At 40.5% G+C, this 27,236-nt stretch overlaps 3 protein-coding genes across 8 annotated transcripts, besides 6 other annotated features; 2 read left to right on the forward strand and 1 right to left on the reverse strand.

Moving 5' to 3' along the window:
• Window positions 1-254: 254 nt before the first annotated feature.
• Window positions 255-27,082, forward strand: CG17600 (uncharacterized protein). Of its 4 annotated transcripts, NM_001272849.1 has the most exons (8): window positions 255-346; window positions 428-651; window positions 13,087-13,639; window positions 13,800-14,270; window positions 14,328-14,449; window positions 25,818-25,944; window positions 25,998-26,126; window positions 26,403-27,082. In NM_001272849.1, exons 3-8 carry the CDS (start codon window positions 13,151-13,153, stop codon window positions 26,874-26,876), a joined length of 1,812 nt encoding a protein of 603 aa, NP_001259778.1. In that variant the 5' UTR covers window positions 255-346; window positions 428-651; window positions 13,087-13,150; the 3' UTR covers window positions 26,877-27,082. The 4 variants fall into 4 exon arrangements, with proteins under 4 accessions (NP_001259778.1, NP_608469.1, NP_728465.1 ...); NM_134625.3 differs by having other exon boundaries at window positions 255-651; window positions 25,818-25,935; NM_167787.2 differs by lacking the exons at window positions 255-346; window positions 428-651; window positions 13,087-13,639; window positions 13,800-14,270; window positions 14,328-14,449 and adding an exon at window positions 25,501-25,642 and having other exon boundaries at window positions 25,818-25,935.
• Window positions 1,665-2,600: a mobile genetic element.
• Window positions 1,789-2,533: a mobile genetic element.
• Window positions 4,126-4,268: a mobile genetic element.
• Window positions 6,882-7,111: a mobile genetic element.
• Window positions 7,741-10,498: a mobile genetic element.
• Window positions 8,623-8,743: a mobile genetic element.
• On the forward strand, window positions 15,022-21,429 carry S6kII (Ribosomal protein S6 kinase II). Of its 2 annotated transcripts, none has more exons than NM_001272850.1 (2): window positions 15,022-17,560; window positions 17,914-21,429. In NM_001272850.1, the coding sequence occupies exons 1-2, from the start codon at window positions 15,409-15,411 to the stop codon at window positions 18,495-18,497; spliced, it is 2,736 nt and encodes a 911-aa protein (NP_001259779.1). In that variant the 5' UTR covers window positions 15,022-15,408; the 3' UTR covers window positions 18,498-21,429. The 2 variants fall into 2 exon arrangements, with proteins under 2 accessions (NP_001259779.1, NP_523437.2); NM_078713.3 differs by having other exon boundaries at window positions 17,914-19,151.
• Window positions 19,889-25,441, reverse strand: CG17598 (uncharacterized protein). 2 transcript variants are annotated; one of them, NM_001272851.1, is made up of 3 exons: window positions 24,800-25,441; window positions 22,314-23,779; window positions 19,889-22,052 (listed from the first exon to the last, which is right to left on the reverse strand). In NM_001272851.1, the coding sequence occupies exons 1-3, from the start codon at window positions 25,153-25,155 to the stop codon at window positions 21,919-21,921; spliced, it is 1,956 nt and encodes a 651-aa protein (NP_001259780.1). In that variant the 5' UTR covers window positions 25,156-25,441; the 3' UTR covers window positions 19,889-21,918. The 2 variants fall into 2 exon arrangements, with proteins under 2 accessions (NP_001259780.1, NP_608468.1); NM_134624.4 differs by having other exon boundaries at window positions 21,499-22,052.
• Window positions 27,083-27,236: the final 154 nt, after the last annotated feature.

The raw sequence follows: 27,236 nt of genomic DNA on the forward strand, positions 1-27,236 counted from the left end.
ACTCTAATGTTACGCGGAGGTCTTCGGTGGAAGGTGCATACGGTACGTACAAATATACATACACACATATGTACATACATACATATGTACAACAAGTGTAGCTACTTCTTTTGGGGCCTCCATCACCGACATCGACTGCAACAACAGTATGGTGGCATACCAAAAGTTAAAGGCTCCGCTTTGCCAGCTTTTCGGCCAGCGACGTCGACTGAGAAATGCGGCGGTTGAAAGCGCGCGAAGCGATCAACTTGGTTTCAGTTAGAAACGAACGCGCCGCCGAGAAACTCGCAAGCGCATGCTCGCTGTCTTGCGCTCTCCTTCTGCTTTCGTCTGTCTTCGAGTAACGGTACCGTGTGTGAATCGCCAATTAACCGATCGCTTTATTGCCTACTTCGATATTTTATCGCCGCATGTATTTTTTTTGCAGTTGTGTGTTGAAGTGAAATGGAATTTGTTGAATTTTAATTGCACGCAGCACGCTGCCGGCGAAAACAACAGCAAAATTAGCGGGCTGATTTCATTCAACCTGAGATAAAGCAACAATAATAGCGCACAACACATCGCAAAGGCGCAGCAGGAGAAAATAGCTGATAAATAGACAATAATAAATAAATATTACACACAAAGGCCAGGGACGCCGCTTTAATTAGAGTAAGTTTGCACAGATAAACTAAAAATAAAAGACTGACGAATGCTTGAAAAACAGAAAACCGTTTTAAAAACATACGCAGACAACTTGGCACAGAAAGAGTCTCTAGAGCACTTGAGAAATCACACAAAATCAACTAATTGCCCAGAGTAACTTATTCAGATAAACATGTTCTCTGAAATCTACAGATGGTTTAAGTGGAAGATGTCTAATTTGTGTTAACAATAACAACAGTTGTTTGAAATGCTAATCTTCGTCAAAGTTATTTTGACAAATTGCGTAACTTACGTAAGGGTGATAAGCAAGGCTTACGTAAGCTTTCAGTTCTGCAGTTCTACAGTAATTCTAGGAATTTAAATGTTGCCTTTGAATACATATCTGCTAAGCGCAACCTTTTCTACATTTTCGAGATGTTTTCGCATTCTAATGGCTCTAAAACGAATAGCTGACCAGCGTACATTAAGTGCTTCGAAGTCTCGAGGCAAAGTCATTAAAAGAAAGACCTAACAAGCTTCCGTCCTAAGGTTGTCAAATTGTTGCCCCTGTACCCAGCAATCCAGCAAAAACGCCTCATAAATACTTTATATTCCGCGGAATAAATCCTCTTAGCAATTGTTTCATTCGGGCTGACCAGCAAGCAAAAAAAAAATAATAAAAATAAAATTAATATGTATAAAAGAGCGAAGGCAGTTGACAAGACTTTATCAAGGAAACTGCACTCGTTTTAAAAAATTTGTCGTGGATTGCAGCCCAAATTCGATGGGAACTGAATTTGTACTTGAGTCTCAATCAAAAGTTAGTCTGTATTGTTTTTATTTTATTTCAAATCAATGATGAGTCGGAAATATAAATTTTAAAAATAATTTTTTTTATTTTTTTTTTTTATATAAAATATAAATTTTTTTATGGGGGCAATAACGTAATTTCTTTCCAAAAATTATACCTGTTACTCGTAGAGTAAGACGGTATACTATTGTAGATTTGTTGAAAAGTATGTAACAGGTACGTAACAGGTATGTAACAGGTAGAATGAAGCGTTTCCGACCATATAAATTATATATATTCTTGATCAGGATCAATAGCCGAGTCGATTTGGCTTTGTCCGTCTTTCCGTATGAACGTCGAAATCGCAGGAACTACAGGATGCGGCAGCATAATTACCTTTTTTACGAACTCAATGAAAACTTTTGTAGGCATCGAAAGATATTTGTTTATTTTTATAATGTAGGTACATGTCTAAAGTTTTTATTTATTTATTTTTTTTTAAATGAAATCTGATAGGTGACATTCCCCATTCTCCATATATTGCGTAAACCGATTTCTGGCGTTTTGTCGTGACTCTTGTTTGTTAGCATAGCAGGTGTTAAGTTGTCAATTTCTTCTTGGATGTTGGTTTTTAAATCTTGTAGGGTTCTTGGACGGTTCACATAAACACGGGATTTCAAGAAACCCCATAGAAAAAAATCACAAGGGTACAGATCGGCTTCATCACTAAAATATAAACAATAGCATCCTCGGGAATGACATCAAGAAGAATCGTTCATCCGAGAATTGAAGTCACGTTCTGAAAGTTCCTGCACTATCGCCATCTTATACGGATAAAATTGAAGATCATCATGAACAATTCTTCTCACAGAACGCCGTGGCGATCCCAATGTTCTCAGGTGATCTAACGGGTCGAGGGACTCCAGTTCTGCGTCTCGTCGCACTTGCACTTTGCCTGAATGTAGTGACCCATGTGACAATTGATTTGCGGTCTGGGACGTTAGCCAACGGGGCTAAATTAAAGCTATTCCGAAATGCACGCTGTGTTTTAATAACCGAACATCCACTTGAAAAGTAGACCTCAACGGCAAAGGCACGCTCCTCACTATTCCAACGCATATCTGCCGATATATCCCAGAAAAATTATGAAATTTTGCATTCGCATTTCCACTAGCTGATTGATGAGAATTTCAATAATTGCATTATCAATCGACTGTAATGCCAGTGATCGTATCGTATCTTCGAACCCGATTGAGCAGCGGTAGGTTTCGATAAAGGGTCTTGAAACTCGCATTTGCAAATACGTTACACGCTGCATAATGGCTTGATACATTTATGGACACTCATATGGAGTTGTACTCTTAGTTTCATAATCATAGTCGGGACGGTTACACTCACCACTCCACTCCATTCTCCGCCCTCAGCACGCGTACTTATGCGATAATTGCAGGAAATGCAGCGCACACCACACACCAAATGTTGCATGCAGCGAAAGTTTTTCCTTGAAATGCGCATATTATAAATAATAATAAATGCGAAACGAAACGAAAAAATTGCAAAGAGACCAAAAAAGCCGCGCTGCCCACTGGCTAATTGAAAGTGAAAGGGGGAACCAGACGCACAGTGCACAGGCAGAAAATGTGTAGAGCGTCTTATATGTATGTCAACTACTGATTATTGAACTGGGACATCCTAACTTTTTATTTAGCAAAAACAAAAAGATATTATGAGTTCGTGCTCTGAAATTATTATAGAGTTATCGTTATTAGAGTTATTACTATAATATGATATACAATATATTGTTGTACTTTTCATAAAGCTAAATAGCAGTTCAAAATTTTTGCACTATTTCTTTGAAACCTCCAACCTTGGAAAATCGACAGTTCCATCTAATGATATGCCCGGCCCACCACTTCATTTCCTCGCGATCGGGCAAGTGTTTGGTTTCGTTTCGATTCATTTTGATTGCCGCCGCGATATGTATGTCTGGTGTTTTGTGGCCCCTTTTTTGAATTTCATAAGCTCGGCCATAAATTGGCCTGTTATCCAGTTAACCAGTTGGCCTGTTGGCCATCCGCTATTAGCCGCGTGCGTTGCACTCGTTTTCGAGTGTTCGTGGCAAGTGCGTAAGTCACTTTGCAGCCAGCAGCCACTTTCCGCAGACACGCCGCTTGATCTCTTTCCGTTCGTGCAATTATTTTCGTATGAAGTCATTTCAAATGTTAATTCCAGCGGCGGCAAACGGCGACGACCTTGCCGCCTTAATTGTCCGCAGATTGGGGAGCGGAGACCGTAGATCATGGGGGCTGTGTCCCCGGGGGGATCGGGTTGTGAGACTGTGAATGCGAATTCGATTGCGTGCAACGTTTGTTTTTTAAACCAGATTAGGCAGGCACGTCGCGAGCTAACCAAATGCGATATATGCAATACATTGCGCTACGCCTTGCCAAGTTGCACCCAAAGTCGGAGTCTTATATTATTTCCACATTTTTCATGAAGGTATTTATTAATTCAACTATTGAAAACCTTAAATATATAAAAGAGAACACTTCAAGAAATAATTAACATACAACATCGCCAAATCCTCAATATGGTATCAAACATCAAACCAAAATCATCCTAACAGCTACATTTTTTTAAGTGTAAAAAAATGTCGATCTCACGAAGAGACCAAATAAAAACAAGAGAGAATGCTATAGTCGAATGACTATAGAATGCTATATAGTTCCCCGACTATCAGATACCCCTTACTCGGTTAGTGTTAATGCGAATTTCATCATTTGCGAAATTTCATCATTTTTCTGGTCGGAAACGCTTCCTTCTGCCTGTTGCATACTTTAGAACGAATCTAGTATTTACGAATTGTATTAATTCAAAAATCGGCCAGTAAATCCAATTTATTTTTTAAATCGTGGAATCATGCAGGCGATTATCAACAATGGTCAATATATCTTCCAATTTAATTCCTATTCTCAATGAAACATTTTTTCAAAAAGAATTCTCGTTTATCGTCAGTGTTATTGATGAGTGTAACTTTCTCTTCGCAATTGTTTAAATTAACATGAATAAAGCCAATGCCTACGTTTATAGTAGGTAAGACTATAGTCGGTAAGACTGATCCATGCAATTAAATAGATATCTTCTTTACTTATGTAACATGACGAGCTTTCATCATTACGCAAATTGGAAATTAATTGTCCACAAAAACTTAATTAAAGCTTAAGGGCAAACATGTGTAAAAGATCCAATCAAACGACCAAAGCCCGAAATCTTAAAACAGTGAAACACCGCTGTTGTCGCTTATGATGTTATATCCAGTTTTCAGAGCGTTTAAGGAAACGCAAACCAATTATGAATACCTTAAAAAATTGTGAATTGCGCGAAGCTGATTCTAGATTAATATTCCTCTCCAATTAGAAGACAAGTTAATGATTTCGAACGGATTATTTTTTATTTAGCTTTAAATCATCTACAAAACAAATATGTACACACACTTCTTTGTCATTGGAAATGAACTCCCCTAACAAATACGCCTAAAAACATCAAACATAAAATATTAAGTATACGCAAAGCTGACATTGGCCACAATTAACAGTCAGTTACTACATTCCATCGAGAAACAAACAAAAACGAAAAGAAACGAAACATTGCAGGCTGACCACAATTTTGAAGGCTGCTCTTAACCCATTGTTGGCCAACATCCGAATCTTAATGTAAAGAAAACAAAGCCGAATAGGTTAACAATGCAAAATTGTCATTTGGCCAGCGATTGTCAACTTTCCGATCGTGTGACTTAAATACTTTGACATTTGAACCTTTGTCTGCAAATGCAGCCCATTGACTAGCAATCAGATTTTCCTCGAAGTTGCAACCATCATCAGCATGATCATAATTATTCTCATTCCAATTCATTTGTCTGTCCGAATTCCTGCATAAAATTAACTCCCGCTCATGTCAGGCCAGAAAAATACCACAGAGTGTGGTGTGGTTGTTTGTTCGGAGACCTCAAGCGGAGAGTTTGAGCTGCATGCAAAAGAGATACTTGCATTCCAGGCCAAACAGTGGGCCAAATGCCAGCTGCGATAAACTGAAAGGCACTAGATATAAAGATAAAGATATTGTAATCAAATTGCATCCTTTTAAAGTGCAAATTAAGGAACACATTTTTTCTTATGAAACCAAAATGTTTAAATCGTTAAGTTCCCTTAATTTTGTATGAAGTTATGAGCAGAACGTGCTGGTTCCATTTTCATGTTTCTAGCGATACCACAGATTGTGGACATATAAATTACCCCCAGCAAACGAATGACTTAGGCAACGAACTTGTTAGAGCCGTATTACTCCCGACGCTGTTGTTCTTGATCTTATTAGCAAATTGAGCGCAATTTAGTCATGCAGTTGTCAAGCGATTTGATTGTTGTCTCCCACTCCTTCGTTTTAAAACAGTTGCTCCATTTGCCAACGGATTGTTCTTAAGATTGTTTTCCTTGATTGTTGTCTTTTGATGACGATGATAATTACAATGATGTTGGTGATGCAACACACAGCAACTCAGGTGTTGCAAGTTGATGCTGCAGTGTCGCATCGTCTGTCACGGGAGGCGGCGTTTTAATTACCTAAGGCAACGGCGACGTAAACATGCATTACATCTAATATCAGCCACATATCAGCAACGAGTCACGATTGCGTGGGTAACAGGAAGCTCCGTCATCTGCAACTGCATCTCGTGTCTTGACTTTGTCTATATTTGGGATGAGTCAGGCAGTCAATCAGTCAGTCAGTCAGTCAATGTTGTGTGAATTTTCACATATGCGAACCGCTTGTTTTTTCATTTCATTTTAATATGGGTCTTTTGTATTAATTATTTTCTTCGTCTAGCCCATTGATGCTGGCTTGCCTGAAAGGAGTTTTGCAAAGGAACCTTTGATTGCGAAATGAACTAAGAAATTTCCTGTGCTTAGTTATCTTCCATCATATTTCCCACCAAATACAATGTACGTATGTACATAAAATCAAGGCAATCTGTTGCTAGGCTACAAACACAGTTTCAAAGTTGCTTGTGCAATCCACGTTCGCTTCCAAAATCTAAACACATTCAGCATTCAGCTGCCCTTAAAACTAACTGTGAGCAACCGCAGCTGATATATTCACAGCTGCTTGAAGTGTCTACAGTGGAAAAGGTGGTATGCTTGGGACTTAAGTAACGTTTGATATTCTAAATTAAAACTATGATTAATTGTTGAATACCAAAGTTGCTTGCTACAAATGGCTAAAATTAAATATTCATTTAGTTAGTTAATTATACCTAAGTAAATAAACAACCATAGTATTTAATCTTTAAGCTTAAACATTAATTATACAATGTAACTAAAGTCTTTATCATGTTTTGTGTTATAACGAACCGTGCGATTGGAGCTATTTGAACAGGGAGAATCGTCCACAAGGTTCTCCAAGTTCCAAGACTCAGGTGGGCGTTTGAATGGGCGTGGGTCAACAAACTTGCATAGACACAGATTCTCTAGAATCTGTATGCTTAATTCCATTCCAGCTTTTTTATAGTTCCTGAGACCTCGACGGTAATACGGACAGACGGACAGGGCCAAATCGACTTGGCAATTGGACCTGATCAAAAATATATATACTTTATATGGTCGGAAAGGTTTCCTTCTTCCTCTAACTCTACGAGTAACGGATATAGCAACGAGGAGTGCTGCGCAAATATTCCATATTTGGCTACAGCTGTCATAACTTTAATGAAATTTGCAATGTTTCAATTTCGTGTACGATTCGATATGTGAAACCCAATTGATTGCCTCATTTGCTGGCATGCAATCAATTGTTTCGAAAAGTTTTTTCTATTTGATACCCCTGGTAAAGGCAACGCCGATAATGTTAGGAAATCCTCCATCCATCTGACTCCCATTAAAAAATAGTTGGCCGAAAATTGTATGGTGTATGTCAATCAATTGGCCACCAAAATTATGGCTAACATGGGAAGCCGGCCAGTGAAAGTGTTGATATATATACACGTGAATACAGGTAAATATGTGTATACATACACATACATACATCCGCAGACGGCGTAGCTGACCGCAGCAGTAAGTTTTTCTGCTGCCAAACCGGTGCAATTTTGCTTTCAGGAAAACCTATCGACATCTCACTTCCCCTCACGCCATCATGGTCAACAACAAGCCACCAGCTCCTTTCTTTCTTTTATTTTCAAAACTCTGTTGCACTTGCCCTTTTTTGGCCAAAAAAAAAGCTGAGAAATTTACGTTTAGAGACAAAACAAATTACTTGCACATTGTGCAAACCTGCTCGCTTACAGCTCAAAGAAGCTGGGGTCGGAAAAATCGAATTTTTGAAATTTGAAAGCTGGAATCGTTTGCCCATTTTTTGCCCATGTTTGCCCACCAATTAGTTTTTTTTGCCCACGTCCAGTTTTTGAGATATGAATTTTCGAAAAAGTTCGAAAATTTTCGAAAATCAAAAATTTCGCTTTTTTCAAAATTTTTTTTTTTAAATCGCAATAACATCGTTTGCCCACGTTTGCCCACCCTTTAGAATTTTGAAAAAATTTATACTTTAGAAAATATAAGGCTTTTAAGTTTACCTCGGTCTAATCAGAGAGTAAATCGTTTGCCCATCTCTTAAAACCAAATATTATCAACAAAAAAGGTTTGCCCAACCATTATTATTAGTTTTTATCGTTTGCCCACCCTTTAAAAAACCTTTAACAAAAATTTTTTTTCGATTGCCCACATTTAAAATACACCCAATTTCGTTAGCCCACCTCTTTAAAATAAAAATTTCCAAAAAAAACGTTTGCCCACCATTTAAAACTAAATAATTTCGTTTGCCCATCCTTCAAAATTCATTTTTAACGTTTGCCCACCCTTTAAAAATAAATTATTTCGTTTGCCCACCCTTTAAAATTTGTTTTTTTCGTTTGCCCACTCTTAAAACTAAATAATTTCGATTGCCCACCTTTTAAAACTAAATAATTTCGTTTGCCCATCCTTTAAAAATAAATTATTTCGTTTGCCCACCCTTTAAAATTTGTTTTTTTCGTTTGCCCACTCTTAAAACTAAATAATTTCGATTGCCCACCTTTTAAAAGTAAATAATTTCGTTTGCCCATCCTTTAAAATTCATTTTTAACGTTTGCCCACCCTTTAAAAATAAATTATTTCGTTTGCCCACCCTTTGTAAACTGTAAATTACAAGATTGGCAATCGGAACCAATTTTTGGTCTATATAAACCCAGAAACACCTGTGCGTCTGCACGTGTTATGTAGGCAGATCCTAAAACTAGGAAAGTGGCACGTGTTTATATGGTGGGCAATAGAATTTATTTATTCTTAAGATTTTAGGATGGAAATTTAGGAAATTATTTAGTTTTAAAAGGTGGGCAATCGAAATTATTTAGTTTTAAGAGTGGGCAAACGAAAAAAACAAATTTTAAAGGGTGGGCAAACGAAATAATTTATTTTTAAAGGGTGGGCAAACGTTAAAAATGAATTTTAAAGGATGGGCAAACGAAATTATTTAGTTTTAAAAGGTGGGCAATCGAAATTATTTAGTTTTAAGAGTGGGCAAACGAAAAAAACAAATTTTAAAGGGTGGGCAAACGAAATAATTTATTTTTAAAGGGTGGGCAAACGTTAAAAATGAATTTTAAAGGATGGGCAAACGAAATTATTTAGTTTTAAAAGGTGGGCAATCGAAATTATTTAGTTTTAAGAGTGGGCAAACGAAAAAAACAAATTTTAAAGGGTGGGCAAACGAAATAATTTATTTTTAAAGGGTGGGCAAACGTTAAAAATGAATTTTAAAGGATGGGCAAACGAAATTATTTAGTTTTAAAAGGTGGGCAATCGAAATTATTTAGTTTTAAGAGTGGGCAAACGAAAAAAACAAATTTTAAAGGGTGGGCAAACGAAATAATTTATTTTTAAAGGGTGGGCAAACGTTAAAAATGAATTTTAAAGGATGGGCAAACGAAATTATTTACTTTTAAAAGGTGGGCAATCGAAATTATTTAGTTTTAAGAGTGGGCAAACGAAAAAAACAAATTTTAAAGGGTGGGCAAACGAAATAATTTATTTTTAAAGGATGGGCAAACGAAATTATTTAGTTTTAAAAGGTGGGCAATCGAAATTATTTAGTTTTAAGAGTGGGCAAACGAAAAAAACAAATTTTAAAGGGTGGGCAAACGAAATAATTTATTTTTAAAGGGTGGGCAAACGTTAAAAATGAATTTTAAAGGATGGGCAAACGAAATTATTTACTTTTAAAAGGTGGGCAATCGAAATTATTTAGTTTTAAGAGTGGGCAAACGAAAAAAACAAATTTTAAAGGGTGGGCAAACGAAATAATTTATTTTTAAAGGATGGGCAAACGAAATTATTTAGTTTTAAAAGGTGGGCAATCGAAATTATTTAGTTTTAAGAGTGGGCAAACGAAAAAAACAAATTTTAAAGGGTGGGCAAACGAAATAATTTATTTTTAAAGGGTGGGCAAACGTTAAAAATGAATTTTGAAGGATGGGCAAACGAAATTATTTAGTTTTAAATGGTGGGCAAACGTTTTTTTTGGAAATTTTTATTTTAAAGAGGTGGGCTAACGAAATTGGGTGTATTTTAAATGTGGGCAATCGAAAAAAAATTTTTGTTAAAGGTTTTTTAAAGGGTGGGCAAACGATAAAAACTAATAATAATGGTTGGGCAAACCTTTTTTGTTGATAATATTTGGTTTTAAGAGATGGGCAAACGATTTACTCTCTGATTAGACCGAGGTAAACTTAAAAGCCTTATATTTTCTAAAGTATAAATTTTTTCAAAATTCTAAAGGGTGGGCAAACGTGGGCAAACGATGTTATTGCGATTTAAAAAAAAAAATTTTGAAAAAAGCGAAATTTTTGATTTTCGAAAATTTTCGAACTTTTTCGAAAATTCATATCTCAAAAACTGGACGTGGGCAAAAAAAACTAATTGGTGGGCAAACATGGGCAAAAAATGGGCAAACGATTCCAGCTTTCAAATTTCAAAAATTCGATTTTTCCGACCCCAGCTTCTTTGAGCTCTCGCTTACACCACGAAAAAATTGATTAATGTTTAAAAACGTATTTTATTCTGGATAAAGTTCTTAACTGTGTCATTAGTTCTCTATACAAGTGGTGCTTGAAGCTGAAACAGCTTTCATTTAATTTTCTTTAGATTTACATATATTATATATACTTGATTTTGTGCAATTCCGAGTTTCTTGACTAACTATGTTCAAATGTAGAACATCTGCAACCCCTTATCAATTAGAGAAACTGTTATCACACTTCAGCTTGTTAAAGTCCCACTGTTTATCTTCATCTCTTTGTTATTTTTGTTATTTGCTTTACTGATTTATCGGCAAATTTGGATTTCTTGCATTATATTCTGGTGTTGCTGTCGCGGTTTTCTTGGTTTAGCGCTTGGGCGATTTTCGAGTGCAACAACAGCTGCTGTTTGGCAACAAAGTTGGCCACTAAATATTGAAGCATTAAGAGCAGTAAACAATTTTTTTTGTTTTTACGATCGTATTTCGCTATACTTTCTCCTAATTATTCATCCCAGCTATTTTTATCCATTTTATGCTTTCAAAATATACTTTGCCACATTTGTATTTTATCAACAGAAGAACAACCCGTTTTGATTCTACTAAAAAATGTTCCCCAATACGACCTTTTCAGTGCAACAATTGGCTTTAAAATGTTGGCAGCACTTGCGAGTGTGGGAAAGGCTTTTGGTGTATTTGCGCTTGGAAAATGGAAAACAGCCCACCGAATTAAAAGGCAGGAGGGGAATGACGGGCTACTCGAAACCAAATCGAAGGCAGTCGGGTAAATGTTCCAGTGCTAACTGAAGTGTGAGCCATACACGTATGGCGGTGTGTGTCTGGCCAATTACGCCTAATTGCTGCCAATGCGACAACAGTGAAAATGAAAAGTGCCACAAATGACCAGCCGGACTTGGGACAGTGGAAAGCTTTGTCGTCGACGGTGCCAGGGAGGGAAAATCGGTGAAAAACGGGGGAAAAAGTCTGCTTACTCACTGAAAGTGGCAAAATGTCAATAGCAAACAGAGAAATACCAAATAAATATCAACTTTACTGGCATAACAGCACATCTTTGTGCTTTTTCATTGCACTCCGGTATGTTTTGTATTTGCCTTAAGCCTGTTAAAGCGAAGGTGGAATCAATAAGAATTCAGTTCTGGCTCCAGCGTGTCTTTTATTTAGTACACAGCATTTAAATATAATTATATTTCAAATGTTCGAACTGAATCATTTTTGATTTTAGGGGCGTACTAAGCGCGATATCTATGTAATTTATTTAGACGCTAAGAGAAAGCATTTATGTTTAATTTAAAAATGTATTTTACTTTACTCTCTTTATCTCTGGGAATTTTCGTAAAATTACCGATGACTATTTTGAGGGCTGTACTTGCTCCACTCCCCTAGTAAGCAATCGATTTGCCAGTTGCACCAAACAATTTGCCATATCGGATGCCATTTAAGTGGTTTGCCTCCAAACGCCGCATGGCACCGCCAAAACAATGCGACCCATGCCCCCGCAACAAAACAATGCCACGCTTAATGGCTGCTTGGAATGGACGGAGAATGTTCTTAGCGATTTGAAAATGGAACTTGAACGGATTACCTATATTTAACTCATACATTTTATTTGTATAATAATTCAAGCCCTTAAATCAAAATTTATTTAGAAAACACCAACATGAAAACAAATAGTGTACCATAATTAATTCAAATTCATATTTAAAGATAAAACATATTAAAGTAAAGTTATTTAAAGGTTTTAGTTATTCAAATCTCCACGATATTGTATTATATTATAGCTAAAGAACAATATAGACATACTTTTTTTTTAAGGGGAAATGCTTAAAAAAAAGTGGTATAGTTTTTATTACTTAAGGAATGTACTGTTTGTGCCTTTTACGTCTGTTTCCACTTTATTTACATTTTGTTTCGGCTTTCGATTTCAGTTTGCGTTCGGTTTCAGTTTCAGTTTTGGCTTTGTTTAATTGCCAACAAAATGATAACCGGTTCGCAGAAGCCAAGCAAAATGACAACCGACGAGCGCAGGCAAATGTCAAGGTGTTCCAAGGCAGAATACTGGCATTGTCAGCCGGTTGACACATGATAAGTGTGGACCGGATCGGATTCTGAGCAGGCTCCATAAGTGGATTAATGTTGACGGAGAACAGGCGATTATTGCAGAAATTATGCGTCCAAAGTGCGAATGATTGATCAGATCAAATAATTGATGAATGGCAAAAGCCAATCGATCGGTGGATAAGCAAGCGATAAGCAAGCAAGCCTTCCGAAAGTGTGCGCGCCAAACAAAAGACTCTGGCAACGAACCTGCTATTCTGCGGGGTGTTCGCTGTCGAGCCGCCAATCCATAGGCCATGGCGAGTATTCAACTTGCTACACTCGACAGAATGTAAAAAACGCAATAAAAATTAAAGGGTTATAAAAGCTGGAATAGTGTCTATTTGAGAGACTATGAAAATAAGCTTTATTACTATTACTTTCGAATATGAAGATACCAAACGATACCAAAGCCATAATCTTCACGTTATTTTTAATATTTAACTGTTCTCCTCATTTGCCTGCAGCTTGTCAATGAATCAGTGACATCACCGATCATCATAACCCAATCATCTCAGCCAATCAGCAGAAATGACAGAGACCAGTAATCAGCAGCCTGGCGGCGAAGATTTCAATGGCCGCCACTCGGCATCGCCGGCCCGCACCATTGATTCGCATGATTCCACCACCGGCAGCATGGATACCATTGTGGATCGCAGCCTGAATCCTGAGGAACTCCATCAGGTGGTGACCACCATCGAACATAGCACGAATACCACGAACTTGGCGGGATCGGGCGGTAGTCTGACCAACTCGCAAATCGGCATGCTTCAACGGGATGAGAATCGAAAACAGCAGGAGGACCAGGAGCAGGCGCGCCAGGATGCCCAAAGTCACATCTATTCGAGTCCTGTCTACGATGAGAAGCCGCCGGCGGTGAAACTCCTATCCGCCGCCCTAGACTTGGATGCCCAAAAATCCCAGGCAAACAATGATGACGATAATAAGCCCAATCTTATTTCGCACCAAGAGTTCAAACAACAGCTGCAGGAAGCTATTGCTTCGCGGCAACCAAACCAGGTAGGTCCTACAAAAAGTCAACCAAAATTAATCAATTTGTATCAGTTGAATCACCTAATAGGGCTAGAGAATCTTTAATTGTCCATTTCTGTACTGCCTTGCTCTCATTAATCCTCAGACAATCGAATATTGTACCAAACACATTTTTTCTTCTGTGCAGGTGAATGGCACTAAGAGTGGGGCCACCACTTTGGACTCCAGGATCAGTCGTAAACAGCGCTGTCCACCGGAATTTATTAAGTACAAGGAGGGCAGCGAGGGTGGAGGCAGTGGCTCATCGCTTTCCTCGAAAGATCGGCGCAAGCGCAAGGCGAGCAATGAATGCTGCTCGGCATTTCCACTGCAAATAGTGTTGGGCACTCTCCAGTTGCTCCTGGCCATATCGCTGGTGGCCCTGGGATCACTTCTGATCGTCCGAGAGGCAGCGCTCTCACTGGCGGGATGCGGCATCTGGACGGGATTGATAGCAGCCGTTACGGGCTCCCTTGGAGTGGTGAGCATGCGCAAAACCCAGACAGCGTTTTTGGCCCTCAGTTTGGTCTGCATCGCCAGCAGCACCCTGGCTCTGGCTATTTCCGGCGTGGGATTGTCAAGGGACCTCAACAGGATGGCGGAGCAAAAGGGTGAACAGGTAAAGCCGGGCTCTTCGCATTGAGGCATGTTTTTTTAATGGTTTCATCCATTCTAGTTCGACTTGATCGATACCAACAGCGAGGTTTCCGCTGCCTGCGGCCTAATTTTTGCCCTGTTTCTTCATTTTGTGGTCAGTATTGTATCCGTCTATCGTTGCGCCCTTCAGATTTGCACTAAGTAAGTAAGCTACTCCTACTACTCCTACTTTTATATATGAAAAGTGGTTGTTGTCCACTTTTGAAGCAATAATAATACTGAATCTATAAGCACAATGTTTTTTTTTTTATTGTTTTTAAAAGCGCTTGTACGATATCCATTAGTTTTTTACCAATTGAATTTGGAATGTTGCGGCTAATATAAGTAAGTAAGTCTGCAAAACCGTTGTATTTATTTAGCAAAGTTTCCGGAAATCAATATAAAAGGGATATAGAAATTTATAATAACGGTTTTTAGACGGTTTACACAAGATAACTTGTTTCGTGACGACGTTTTCGTAATGAATTGGTATTTTTCGCGTTTGGTATATTGCTAGACACGGTCACACGGGCCAAATCATTCTCAAATAAAACTATATTTATATGTTTTTTTTTTTTTAATTGAGTTATATAGACTTTTAAAACCGAAAGAATGTATTAAAAGTGTAAACAAAAATTTGCTGAATACGCACAGTAAAAACATCGGCTGCAAAAAGTAAATCGATGTTTTCGGAAAACTGAAACTATCGATGTAATCGATGGTAACATCGATTTTTTTGCAGCTCTAAAAAAACTTTATTGTGAATGTGTAAATAATAGTGATAAGAAGCAACACAGCTGTGCGGATTGCGAAGCGGATAGTAAAGCAGACGGCGTACGAAACGTGGGCGCATTAGGAAAGCGCTGCTTGTTGGCCGTAGGAGCAGCAGGGAAACCAGAGAAATCCGGAGAGGCAACAGCGCAGTCGACTGCGACGCCCACGCAGCGGAAGTAATAAAAAAGAAAAGTGAAATCGGAAGTAGGGAGAGTTCGGTGGAGGAGGAGCAGCAGGAGGAGTTGGAAACGCAGGGGGAACTCGGGCTCTAGCATTGTGCATCAGGATCTGGAAACAAAGGAACCGCTAGGAGCAGTTGCCTCACAACGCTAGCAGCCACCGAAGTCATGCCGCTGGCCGATTCGCAAAAGGATCTCCGCCAGCAGCCTCAGCAGCAGCAGCAGCAGCAGCATGTGTCCTCCACCAGCAGCAGCAACAATGCGGAGCAGCAATGCAGCAGCAGCGGATTGGGTCTGCAGCTGCGCCAGCGCATGCAAATTACCTCGTCCGGCTGCAGCAGCCTGGCGGTCACGCCCATGGAGCACACGCCCACCGAGGACGATGAGAGTGGCGGAGGCAACAGCGGTGTCACTTCCTCGGTGACCACTGTGACATCATCGCAACGCCGCCAGCAGCTGCAACAGGTGCAACAGCAATCTGCTCTGCAAGCGGCCCTCGAGCAGCATCACATCTCACCAACAGCAGACTTGGATTCCGCTAGGAAAAGGCCGACGCATCGAACCTTGTGCCCGCCGCCAGAACTTATGGAGCTGAGTGATTCCGAGTCCCAGGGAGGCGTGGAAACTGGCGGTAGGAGAGAAGGGGCTACTGGGCGAAGTGCACCTGATTTAGAAGACACCGAGCCCCTATATGAAACAGAAAACGAATTCGAGCTTAAGGAAGTCATCAAGGAGGGTCACGACAAGGCCGATCCTTCCCAGTTCGAGCTCCTACGGGTTCTGGGCGAAGGTAGCTTTGGAAAGGTGTTTCTAGTGCGAAAGATCATAGGCAAAGATGCAGGAACACTCTATGCCATGAAGGTGCTCAAAAAGGCCACCCTAAAAGTAAAAGATCGCGTAAGGAGCACAAATGAACGAAAAATACTAGCGGACGTGGGTCATGCTTTCATCGTACGTCTTCACTATGCCTTCCAAACTCCCGGAAAACTCTACTTGATACTGGATTTTCTTCGTGGCGGTGATCTGTTTACCCGTCTATCCAAAGAAGTAATGTTTACGGAAGAAGATGTCAAGTTCTATTTAGCGGAACTGGCGCTAGCTATGAATCACCTACACACATTGGGCATTATCTACAGGGATCTGAAACCGGAAAATATTCTACTGGACGAGCATGGCCATATAGCCTTGACGGACTTTGGTCTATCCAAGCAGCCTTTGGATGGCTCAAAAACATATAGCTTTTGTGGAACCGTAGAATACATGGCGCCGGAGATCGTGAACCGAAAGGGACACGATTTTGCCGCTGATTGGTGGAGTTTCGGGGTGCTCATGTACGAAATGTTAACGGGGAATTTACCCTTTCATGGCCAAACCCGCCAAGAGACTATGAATCAGATCCTTAGAAGTAAGCTGGGCATGCCGGAGAATTTGTCGCCAGAGGCGCAATCCCTGCTACGTGCTCTCTTCAAAAGAAACCCCCAGAATCGTTTGGGTGCGGGTGCCCAAGGAATTCTGGACATCAAGGCGCACTGCTTTTTTGCCACCATCGACTGGGTGAGATTAGAACGAAAGCAGGTGCGTCCGCCTTTCATACCGGCGGTTAGCCGTGACGATGCCTTTTACTTTGATGTGGAGTACACCTCAAAGTCCCCCAGGGATTCTCCGGGTGGCCCGATCTCCGCATCTGCCCATGAGATCTTCCGCGGGTTCAGCTTTGTGGCTCCTGTCCTTCTGGAAGGTCAGTGTGCTGGCTCGAATATGTGCTCCACCAGCGCCAGTCCTCTGCATAGTATAGCTCCTATTCCTGCTGCTCCAGTGGGAGCCCCTCGAACATTACCTGGTGTTCTTCCCGGAAACTTCCATGCGGAATATAATCTACTGCAAGAACTGGGACGTGGAACCTTTTCAGTTTGTCGGTTGTGCGAGCATCGAGCCTCCAAGAAACATTACGCAGTAAAAGTAATCGAAAAGGCAGCTGTGGCCGCAGCATCCACATCCACTTCTGCCGATTGTTGGGAGGAGGTGGAGATTATGCTGAGGTACGGCAACCACCCAAATATCGTCACTCTGTACTCTGTTTACGAGGATGCGGGGTCCGCATATCTTGTGATGGAGCTGCTTAAGGGTGGCGAGCTTCTCGATCGGATACTTGCCGTGGGCCAGATGTGCGAGAGTGAGGCCAGCGCGGTGTTAAGGACAATTGCATCTGCGGTAGCATATCTCCATGAACATGGCGTGGTCCATCGAGATCTTAAGCCTTCAAATATGATATATGCCAGTATGCGGCAAACTCCCGAGACCCTAAAGCTCTGCGATTTGGGTGAGTGCGGAGCGGAACTAGTTAAATATATTTTATTATAGCCTTGCAGTAAATTTTCCAATTGCTGACAAACATGATTCACTTTAAAAGCTAAACTTTCGTAATTTTTAATTCCTTTAACTATTATTTGTTTTCTAAGTTACTTTGTTATTTGCAATTTTAAAGGTTTCTTTTCTCCAAACAGAAGGTTTTTCATTTTAAGATCTTATTTAGCCAAAGTTCCATCCTATTGCAATTGAAATCATTTGATAATATTTAAATTCAGAAAGCATTTATTTCTGCAAGGCTATATATTTTTCTGTGCGAGTATTTCTTGTTGGTAGAGCAGGAGTAACCTTCCGATTTCCGCTTAGGTTTCGCGAAGCAGCTGCGCGCGGACAACGGCCTCCTGATGACGCCATGCTACACAGCCAATTTTGTGGCTCCCGAGGTTCTAAAGAGACAGGGCTATGACCTGGCTTGCGACATCTGGTCGCTCGGTGTGCTGCTTTACATCATGTTATCCGGCCGGACGCCTTTCGCCAGCACTCCAAATGATTCACCGGACGTAATACTGAAGCGCATCGGATCAGGACAAATTGACTTCACAAGCAGTCGCTGGGCACTGATCAGTGTGCCGGCCAAAGAACTTTTGCGTCAGATGCTACACATAGTACCGGAGAATCGGCCGACGGCGGCGCGAATACTTGAGCACGACTGGCTGCGGGAGCAATTCGCCGGCGGCGTACAGCTTACAGAGTATGCGGTGGCGCCCGGATCCCAACTTTCGCTGGGCGCCCAGCAGCAGCAGCAGAATCACATCTCCATGGCCTTAAGAGGCGCTGTTGATGCCACTTTCCGGGCTATTGCCATACCCCAGGCGGCGAATGTGGGACCCGTAGAACTTTCCATGCTCGCCAAGAGGCGGGCCAAAGATCGAGCCAACCTGCACTCCTAATCCTGGGCGGCTGCATGGTGTCCGCGGCGCCAGGCCAAGCGGCAGATAGTCCGACTACTTTTCCGAATCTATAGTATTCTAATCCAATGCTGCTGTGCCAATCCGCGTCGTCTTGTCAAGGACAATGCGCAGAAGCTTGGTTCACATCCACAAACGCTGGGCAATCCTCGCCAACGCTGCCGCAGCGCCAAGCTGCGTGTGGTTTAGGTTTTGGGGGAATCGGCCTAACCTAAAGTATTTGACAAGTGTTAATTATTTATTTTATATGAAAGCATGCCAATATGCCAAGGCCATAACGCACTGTGCGGGGCATCTATATACACATATATATAACTATACAAATACTGATATACATCTATATATAGCTATTTATATAACGAATCCTAAAGCAAGGGCCTAGAGAGCGCGTGTGAATGTGGCGCCAGGATCATCCCAGATGATTCCTGAAACCACATTATTTATCCCAAACTGGAAATTAAAAAAAAGCCTCTCGCCCAAGTTTACATATTTTTAATTAAATTAATCGTAGCTAAATTTTTCAACATCACCGTGTTATTGTTGCTTAATTAAATTAATTAAAATGAAAAAAAAAATGGAAAAAAGTATTAGCAAAACAAACAAAAATTAAGAATAAAAGCCGCAATCCTTTTATATAATAATAACTTTTTTCGCCAAACTATAAAGGAAGAACAAAGAACCCAAAAAAAACTGTGTAGAAAGATAAGAAAATCAAACCACAAGAGTTTCCACAATTCTTACTTGGAATGTCAATTTGCACAATGAAATATGAAACTAAGCAAAAGATAAACATAACTACCATATTATACAGAATGTGTACATAAAGCGGAAACTGTGCTTTTCGGGTTTATAAGGCAAAGGATATTAGAAAAGAGTATTTTATTAATAATTCCCTAAACAATAAAAACCGACGTTCTTTCCAACACTGCACAAGGGTGCATATTGTTATTTAATTGTAATTAAGAAACGTAAATCCTGCTAACTTGTCTTACAGTCGCGAAACGCACAGTTTAGTTGTAATAACGCCGGGGAAACAGTTGTGACAACATCAAATTGGGTTTCCATTTTGTTTGCTAACGTCTTCCAACAGAAATTATATCAAACAATATACCTTTTTGCGCTGTAACCAGATATAGAAAGTTCCGACTTACCATTGGATGATTTAGAACCGAAACCGCGATATATTCCATCATACTCGTACTGAATACAAATAGGATAGCGTCGTATAAACGACTTGGGTTAATGCAGAGAATTCCATTTGTTTGTGCTAGTTTCTCTAAAAACTGCACGATCATCAGTTCCCAACAACTTGTTTCGACTCTTCGAAGACAATTCCAATTTTGTTGTATTTTTGCCAAGGAAAACTTGTTAAAATTATGCTAGAGGGAAATATACAAAAAAAAAAAAAGAAAATACAAGCAAAGTGGAACGAAATTGAATAAATTATGTAGAAGAGCCATGTGAATCCTTAGAAGCTATGTATGCCACTTGAAAAGCAGAAGTTTCTTGTTTGCGAGCTTGTGTGTGTGCATAAGAGGCTGTGTGTGTGCTTCTTGTAAGTGCATGTGTGTGTGTGCTAAAGGATTATTGTGCTGTGCCACTACTGAACTTACTGCTACCAAAAATAAAACAATAACTTCATATACATATTTACACCACCTAAACAAGGTTAGTAAAACTTAGAAATTTTTTAAAAAAGGATAACATCCCTTGAATAAAACTGTATTTTCGTGGTGTTATTAAAAGGAGTTGGAGGGGGAAAATGGTATGATTATCCTAAAGTACATATATAATTAGCTAGCTGCGGAGGGAAAACAATGTGTACACATTGACATATAATATAGAAAATATTTAAGAAGGATCTTGAGATGAACATTTCGCCTAATAGTTGTCACGATAAACTTTTGCAAAATATGTTGCGTCTACAGCAATGATTTATACTTAATTACCTTGTTTTGAAATGACGACAACCAAATTGAAGGGATACGTCGTTTCCCTGCTTCGTTTTTTAACAGATTCATACACAAATTATAAAACGAAGTTGAGACAGGCAGAAAAAGAATTTTAGTCCACGGGCTGATGAGAAATCTAATCCAGCGATTAGATTAAAACTCATGTATACAAAAGTGGCCTACTATGATAAAAACTGTAATCATTTATCAATAATTCCGAACGGTCTCTTACAAAAATGTTCGGGTTGCACAAAAAGGACAGAGACAACAGATAGTTTAAGCATACAATACAAGCAACCCACTTTAAAGCCAACTCTCGACTAAATTCCCCAAGAACATACATATATATCTTAATCATATATATGAATGCGTGAATATATTTTCTTAGTAGATTTTAACAGCTTCCAGACTATACATACATTCAAATGATTGAATTCCGATATGAATCATTTAATTAATAAACATATTCAACGAAACTGATTCGAAATTATTGTTAAGTTGAATTTTTCAAACCAAGCAGAAGGAACCTAATTGAAAAACAAATAACCAATTCGAATTGTTTCGATCTAATTGGGATATCCAAAATACATTTATAATGTCGTATAAGACAGCAAGTGAATCATTTTCATTATTTCGCTCGATTTTTATCTTTCAATATAAGGATCTGTACCAAAATGGTTTAGGAACACTCTTCGGCTGTTTATAGAGTAAACAAAAATTACCTGCCTTTAAAAAATGTATTCATCCAAATATTAACTTCAAATCAAACGACATTCCTAATGTTAAACATAAAAACATAACATTTTAAAATATAATATAATGCACTGAAATTTCGCTTCTACAGAATAGAACGTTAACAGAACTGATCAGGATTTAAACATTTTCTGGGCGCTACTGATAACAAAACGAAGGAATCCAAAAGTAATCTGTATTGGCATACAGCAGAGTGTTAAGCGACATTTAAAAGTTATTCAAGCCTTTCTTATCGCTTGTGTTTCTTATCAGTTGCCCCAATAATTCTCTGGTCTGTTAGTTTAGTTAACAATATTTGTAATTATATTTTATATTAATAGTTGGCTTATGTTATACGCAGCTTAAATTACTTTTTATGCTTTCATTTGGAATCATAAGGTTTTTATTTGCGTTATTGAAAATATCGCCTCCGTTACTATTGGGCTTTGTTCGTCATTCAATCTTTTAGGATAAAATAAATACACTTCATTGCCGCAAATTATTGTACAGTTTCATTAAGTTGACATGCGTTTCTGTTTTGTTTGTTTGGGGGCGTACATAAGCAAATTATGTAAACTTTGAATGTTTTGAATTTGTCCTTTCGTGTGGAGTGTAAAAACAAATATAGATGTGCCCATTTCAGCCGCATCCATATCCGTTCGAATATTGCTTAGTCTAATTACGACTAATGTATCGGCCTGGGTGGCATTACCTTCGTCCTAGTGCTTGCCTTTGCCCTTGCGACCCTTCTGTTGTTGTTGTTGTTGTTGTTGCTGCTGCTGCTGTGACTGCTGTCTCGTCGTGGACGCCTCTTTGTCCTTATCATTAACGTTCTCCTTGCTGGATTCGCCTTCTAAAAAGTAAAATTGGGTTAGGCATTGATTTCATTTAGGGGGAAATTTTCTATAAAAAATTATGATAACTACAAAATCATAGTTCTATATAGCTTAGTTGATGTTTTAATATAGAAATATTTAGTTAACGTTGGTTCTTCATAAACAAAACTTTTTCTTTAGATTTTATTTTCGTAAAAGAAAACACATTATAATAGCGAGTATATGTGAGGAAGAAGAAGAACTATTGTTTATGGGTTAGCTTGGAAGTTTTTGCTCACCCGCTGAATCCGCGTTCTGAATGTGAACTTGCTCCAGTGAAGGGGTCAGCTCTACCACCAGGGTTTCGTCGAGTGTCCCGTCCAGCCGCCTTGGAACTTTCGTTTGATTGTGAGAAGTCCTGGCCTCATGAACAACCACTTCGCCTTCCTCTTCCTCTTCAACCACGTGAGCTTCCTCGGCAATCACGCCATTGAGCACGTTGACCGCTTCCTGCGCCATATGGGCCTGGGCCTGGCGGCGACGATGTTCGAGATCTCGTTTGTAGTTTTGCGTCCACTCCACGTGCTCTTTGTAATACTGGCAAACCGGGATAACAATCACCGAGATGTCATCAACAGTGGCTGCAGCCTTGCTATCTGCGAGTCGCCAATGCCCGGAGTCGTTGATTTTGCCACGAGCACGGGCCACCAGCTCCTGGGCGACCATCGTGTAACGATGTTTCTCCGTTGAATATTTGGAGAGCGTCTGGAAGACGGTGCGTGAAACGGCGTCATTTTCGGACACATCCCACAGGCCATCGGTGGCCATGACGAGCACTCCGTAGTCGCCATCCCGGTTGTCCTCATCCGGAATTGAAACCACCTGTGTCAGATCCCGCTGCCTGACATCGGGGTGAGGCGTGAGAAATGGTTTTATCTGAATACCTGTGTTGATGGCTAGCAGCTCGTGATCGCCAAAGCCGCGCGTGACCCCCAACGTACCCAGCAAGCGACTTCTTTTTCCCTCGCCATTGACCACCGGCATGCAGAGGTCTTCCATGGTCAAAGTTTTGTATGTCCAGCCACGCATGGTGCCCTGTCGGCAGAGAATGCGCTGGCCCATGTCCTTGATATGCGGCCGCTTTGCGTACTCCATGGCCACATAATGCTTCCCCATGAGGTGAGGCTTCAATCTGGCCACATTCAGCAGGCGTTCGCGCTCAGTTTCAGGCGTGTGATCCGCCGAGAATGGCACTGGATAACAGCTAGCTTCTAAGGGATCCGGCTCAATCCCGGAGTCAGTATTTGTTTGTGGCCTCTCGGGGGTGGCACGCCGCTGGCAGAGCACAGCTCTGGAGTCGCCGGCATTGGCCACATACATCTTGCCATCGATAAACAATGAAACGCAGGCGGTGCAACCCCCAGCATCTCGATAACGATCACAGTCCTGCGCTATCAACGAGTCCATGTTGAAGAAGGCACTCTCCAGCGCCCCGATGATTAGTTCGTCCTTAGTCACCCGGCGCTGGAAGTAAATGGGGTGCGGGAAAGTGGGATTCAGCTTGTTGCCTTCCCCGCCGCCATTCGTGGCATCCGCATCCCGTGGCAGGAGGAGCTCCAGGCAGTCCACTAGCTTCTCGTGCAGGATGTGATGAAACTGATGCGAGGCGGCCAGTGCGGCCCCATAACCGGCGTGTCCGTCGAAAATGCCGAAGTATGTGTACGGGAGATCTGGGTGTTTATGCTCCGGATCCGAAAGAACTTGCCTGGGTGTGGGAAAAAACACAAGAGCTTAATTACTTGGCCATTTATTTAACATTCGTGGAAATTTAAGATTATGCCATGTGGTATGGAATGTGATTTAACGAAGTTCTGTACATTATTGACTGTGCTACAAAATGTACCATATCAACTTTATATATGAGGGACCTTATTGATTCTACAACAAATATCCTATTTGGATCTAGGCGACATGTGCCACTCGCTTCTACGAAAACATTAAAAACAAATATATCTATCTTGAAGAATAGTTTTAGTGGCACAACCCTTGACATATGTACATATATCCACAACGTACATTGTATATATGTACATAGTATGTACATATACCATGCACAAAACAAGGCTTTTTATGTTTTTTATAGAAAGAACATATATTTCACCTGCGACCAAATTCAAAAGTAACTTTTAAGTCTGTAGAAAAAGGACGGTACATAATCGAATAAATAGACGGCAGATTAAGACTAATACGCTCATACTGACAGATAATTTGAATGCAAGTACATACATAATAATAATAATAATTTTGTTTTATCACTTTCACTGCCTCCATCCTCTTTTTGCAAAAAAATTGCATTGTTTGCATATGTAAGCCTTAAAATGTAATTGTATTTCTTTAAAATTATATATAATATTTTGCCCAGAAGGTGAGGCTAGTGTTTGCTGTTTGTTTAACAGATGCGAAAAATTAAACACAAAAGCGTAGAAGCAGAAAAAAAGGCCTACGAATTCTACGATTACATATTTGGGTGTTCTGCTCTTTACTTGATTATGAAATCTCCTTAGGTTTAATACATTTCTTAATATATGCATACATAAGAGCGAATTGGAAATGATTTTGCCTCATAGATGAAATAGAAAAAACAAAGCAATATACATTGTACACAACGATAGCAAATGATATACTATGTATGTGTGGTGGGCATTATGGTGGTGCAGATACAAAACCCTAGTGAGATCAATAGAACAATGTGGTAATCAATAGAACCAAAGGCTGCCCCACTCACCGGCAGAAGGCACCCTGGTCCTCGTTCCACTCGGATTTTCCGGAGTTGACGCATTCGGCGTATCCGGTGCCCCAGGGCAGTAGGTTGATGTCCCGCGGCACGATGATGGGCCGCACATTGTGGTCCGCCGAGGCGCGCAGCTCGTCCGGCGTGAGAAGCTGCAGAAAGGGCGGCCGGGCATAGGGGAACTTGTCCGGCATTGGCTGTCCGCCGGAAGCGCCGAACCGGAGTCGCTGGTGCGTCGAGCTGTGATGGTGACCGCTTCCAGAGCCAATAGCCCGCTCGCTGTTGCCCGGCAGAGGTGGCAAGTCGGGCGCTATGGCCGAAATAATACGCTCCTTAAAGTTGCTAAACATTTTGCTTTCTTGTCTCTCGCTCACTCCCGTACGCTACTCGTTTGCGCTCTCGCTCACTCCCACTGACGTGGCGAGCTTGCTTTGTTGTTGTATTTCTCCTTCTTCCACCTGATTCCCTTCGATTTTCGAAATACGCTATATACGCTATATGGGTTGATGGTTTATGTTAACGGCGACGTGCGGTCTCCGATCAAGTGCACTGGGCTGTGGAAATAAGCGAGTTTTGATCGGCGACAACTTTCCGGACTTATGGTGTTTTTTTTTTTACAAAATAAATCGATTAGCGCGCAGTGTGGCCGTGCACGCGAGATCTTAAAATACTAAGGTTGTAGAGTAAAAATACCAAAAATGGCTATGCCATTTACAAAAATACAGTAATATTGTAAAAATGGTAAATGTTGTTTGCATTTTTATACCCATTTTAATATAATAAAAAAAATCTATAAATGGGAGTTTGATTTAGACGCAAAGGATATTTATCGTTTCGGTAGAACGATCCTTATAACTTAGAAATCCTTAGATAAAAGAAATCAGTTTGTGCAATTTTAGCATGATTTCTCACATTTTGAATTACGAACTCTAATCTATGGTTTTATTGCTAAATATGTACCTCAATTAACTCTTATAACTAAGGATCACCTAATTTATTTACTTCATTGCAGGTCGGAACATAGTGAGCTTCGCGACGTGATTATCAAGTCGAATGCTTCGGGAATCGCTCTGGACCAACAGAAGGTGGACCAGTACATCAAGGCGATGTCTCTGAATGGCAGTGAAAAGGTTGTCAAGGTGCTGTTAGATTAAGTGTGGGACCTATCCTAATCCAGCTTCATTTCGTGCAGGTGAACACCGAGAAGCTAGCGGCTATGTGGATGTATGCCACCCAGATGGGAAGCCTGCCGCCAACAGTCCGCAAACTGACGCCTCCATCGCGGCAGATCATGCTCATTCCCTCCACCGCTGGCAATGGGGTAAGCTGAATCCTAAGATACCAAATCCAGTGAGTTAGTACTCTAGTTTGTGATGAGCTAGTAATATGTATTTTTAATATAAATATGAACCAAGCTCCGGCTGTTGAAACCGAATATTTCGGGTGCGTTTAAACCCAATTTGAAGTTTTTATTTAAGTTTCTTATTCGTTTCCTACATAGAAAGAAAAGATAAGTTTACTTTGAAATATTGAATTTTTAACAAATAAATTTTGCTGAAATTTTAAATACAATTTTTGTTCTAATAACTATATTCAGATGGCACCACCACCGCCCACACGCTTGCCACCTCCGCCTCCGGGCGCCAGAGCTGGACTTCTGCTTCCCGTGCCCCCGCTGCCGGCGCAGTACCGTGGAATGACCCTTCCCTACATGCGACCTGGGCCCGGATCCGTGACCTACGCCCACCCGGCTAGCCTAAGCGGGACATACCGGACTCACAAGAGCACAAAGTCAGCGGAGATCAATGGGCAGCGAAGACGGCGGCGGGCGGGAAAGTCTGATGCCAATCGCCGGCAGCGCCGAAAATCGGAAGCGGATGTCCTGGACGGTGCTCCCAATTTCCAGTATACGGGTCTAGATCGAGCCATAGCTGATAGCTTTTTGGCCAGGCAAGAACAGTCACAGGCGGGCAGTCACGTCGACTATTCGTCGTCTGCCTCCTCGGACTTGTACGGCGGTCAGAGGGCATCCTTCAAAACGAAGATCGTTTGCCGGGATGTGGTGATGTGACGGGAAAAGCATCCGCTCTCTAGTTCCCAGTTTCCCAGACTTTTGTATATATTTTTTTTACGGAGCCACAACGAAATCCCATCTATGTGGGGCTTTGTCTGATAAATTACCCCTTTTATATCCATTACTCTATCAATGTACTTACATATGCGTATAGCTCTTAAGACACATTAAAATTAATCGAATAAAGATATATTAAGCAAACTATTTCAATTATTCGAGCATTGAATTAACTGATTATAACGTATCTACAAAAGCAAATTTAATTTATATCTCGCTTCTTGGAGGAATAGATTAGCTAAAGTCATACAGATAACGATGTACTTAGTTAGGGATCCTGGCTATGCTTTGACTTGCACA

This window comes from Drosophila melanogaster, chromosome X, assembly GCF_000001215.4.
Source record: "Drosophila melanogaster chromosome X".
Taxonomy (NCBI): domain Eukaryota; kingdom Metazoa; phylum Arthropoda; class Insecta; order Diptera; family Drosophilidae; genus Drosophila; species Drosophila melanogaster.

What these genes read in the sequence shown, in the direction of transcription:
- CG17600 (NM_001272849.1), top strand. Translation starts at nt 13,151, where the DNA reads ATGACAGAGACCAGTAATCAGCAGCCTGGCGGCGAAGATTTCAATGGC. An exon ending in GCCCTTCAGATTTGCACTAA is followed by an intron (nt 14,450 to 25,817) that starts GTAAGTAAGCTA and finishes ACTTCATTGCAG; the next exon opens with GTCGGAACATAGTGAGCTTC. An exon ending in CCTCCACCGCTGGCAATGGG is followed by an intron (nt 26,127 to 26,402) that starts GTAAGCTGAATC and finishes AACTATATTCAG; the next exon opens with ATGGCACCACCACCGCCCAC.
- S6kII (NM_001272850.1), top strand. Translation starts at nt 15,409, where the DNA reads ATGCCGCTGGCCGATTCGCAAAAGGATCTCCGCCAGCAGCCTCAGCAG. An exon ending in CCTAAAGCTCTGCGATTTGG is followed by an intron (nt 17,561 to 17,913) that starts GTGAGTGCGGAG and finishes ATTTCCGCTTAG; the next exon opens with GTTTCGCGAAGCAGCTGCGC.
- CG17598 (NM_001272851.1), bottom strand. Translation starts at nt 25,155, where the DNA reads ATGTTTAGCAACTTTAAGGAGCGTATTATTTCGGCCATAGCGCCCGAC. An exon ending in GACCAGGGTGCCTTCTGCCG is followed by an intron (nt 23,780 to 24,799) that starts GTGAGTGGGGCA and finishes TCCCACACCCAG; the next exon opens with GCAAGTTCTTTCGGATCCGG. An exon ending in TCAGAACGCGGATTCAGCGG is followed by an intron (nt 22,053 to 22,313) that starts GTGAGCAAAAAC and finishes TTTACTTTTTAG; the next exon opens with AAGGCGAATCCAGCAAGGAG.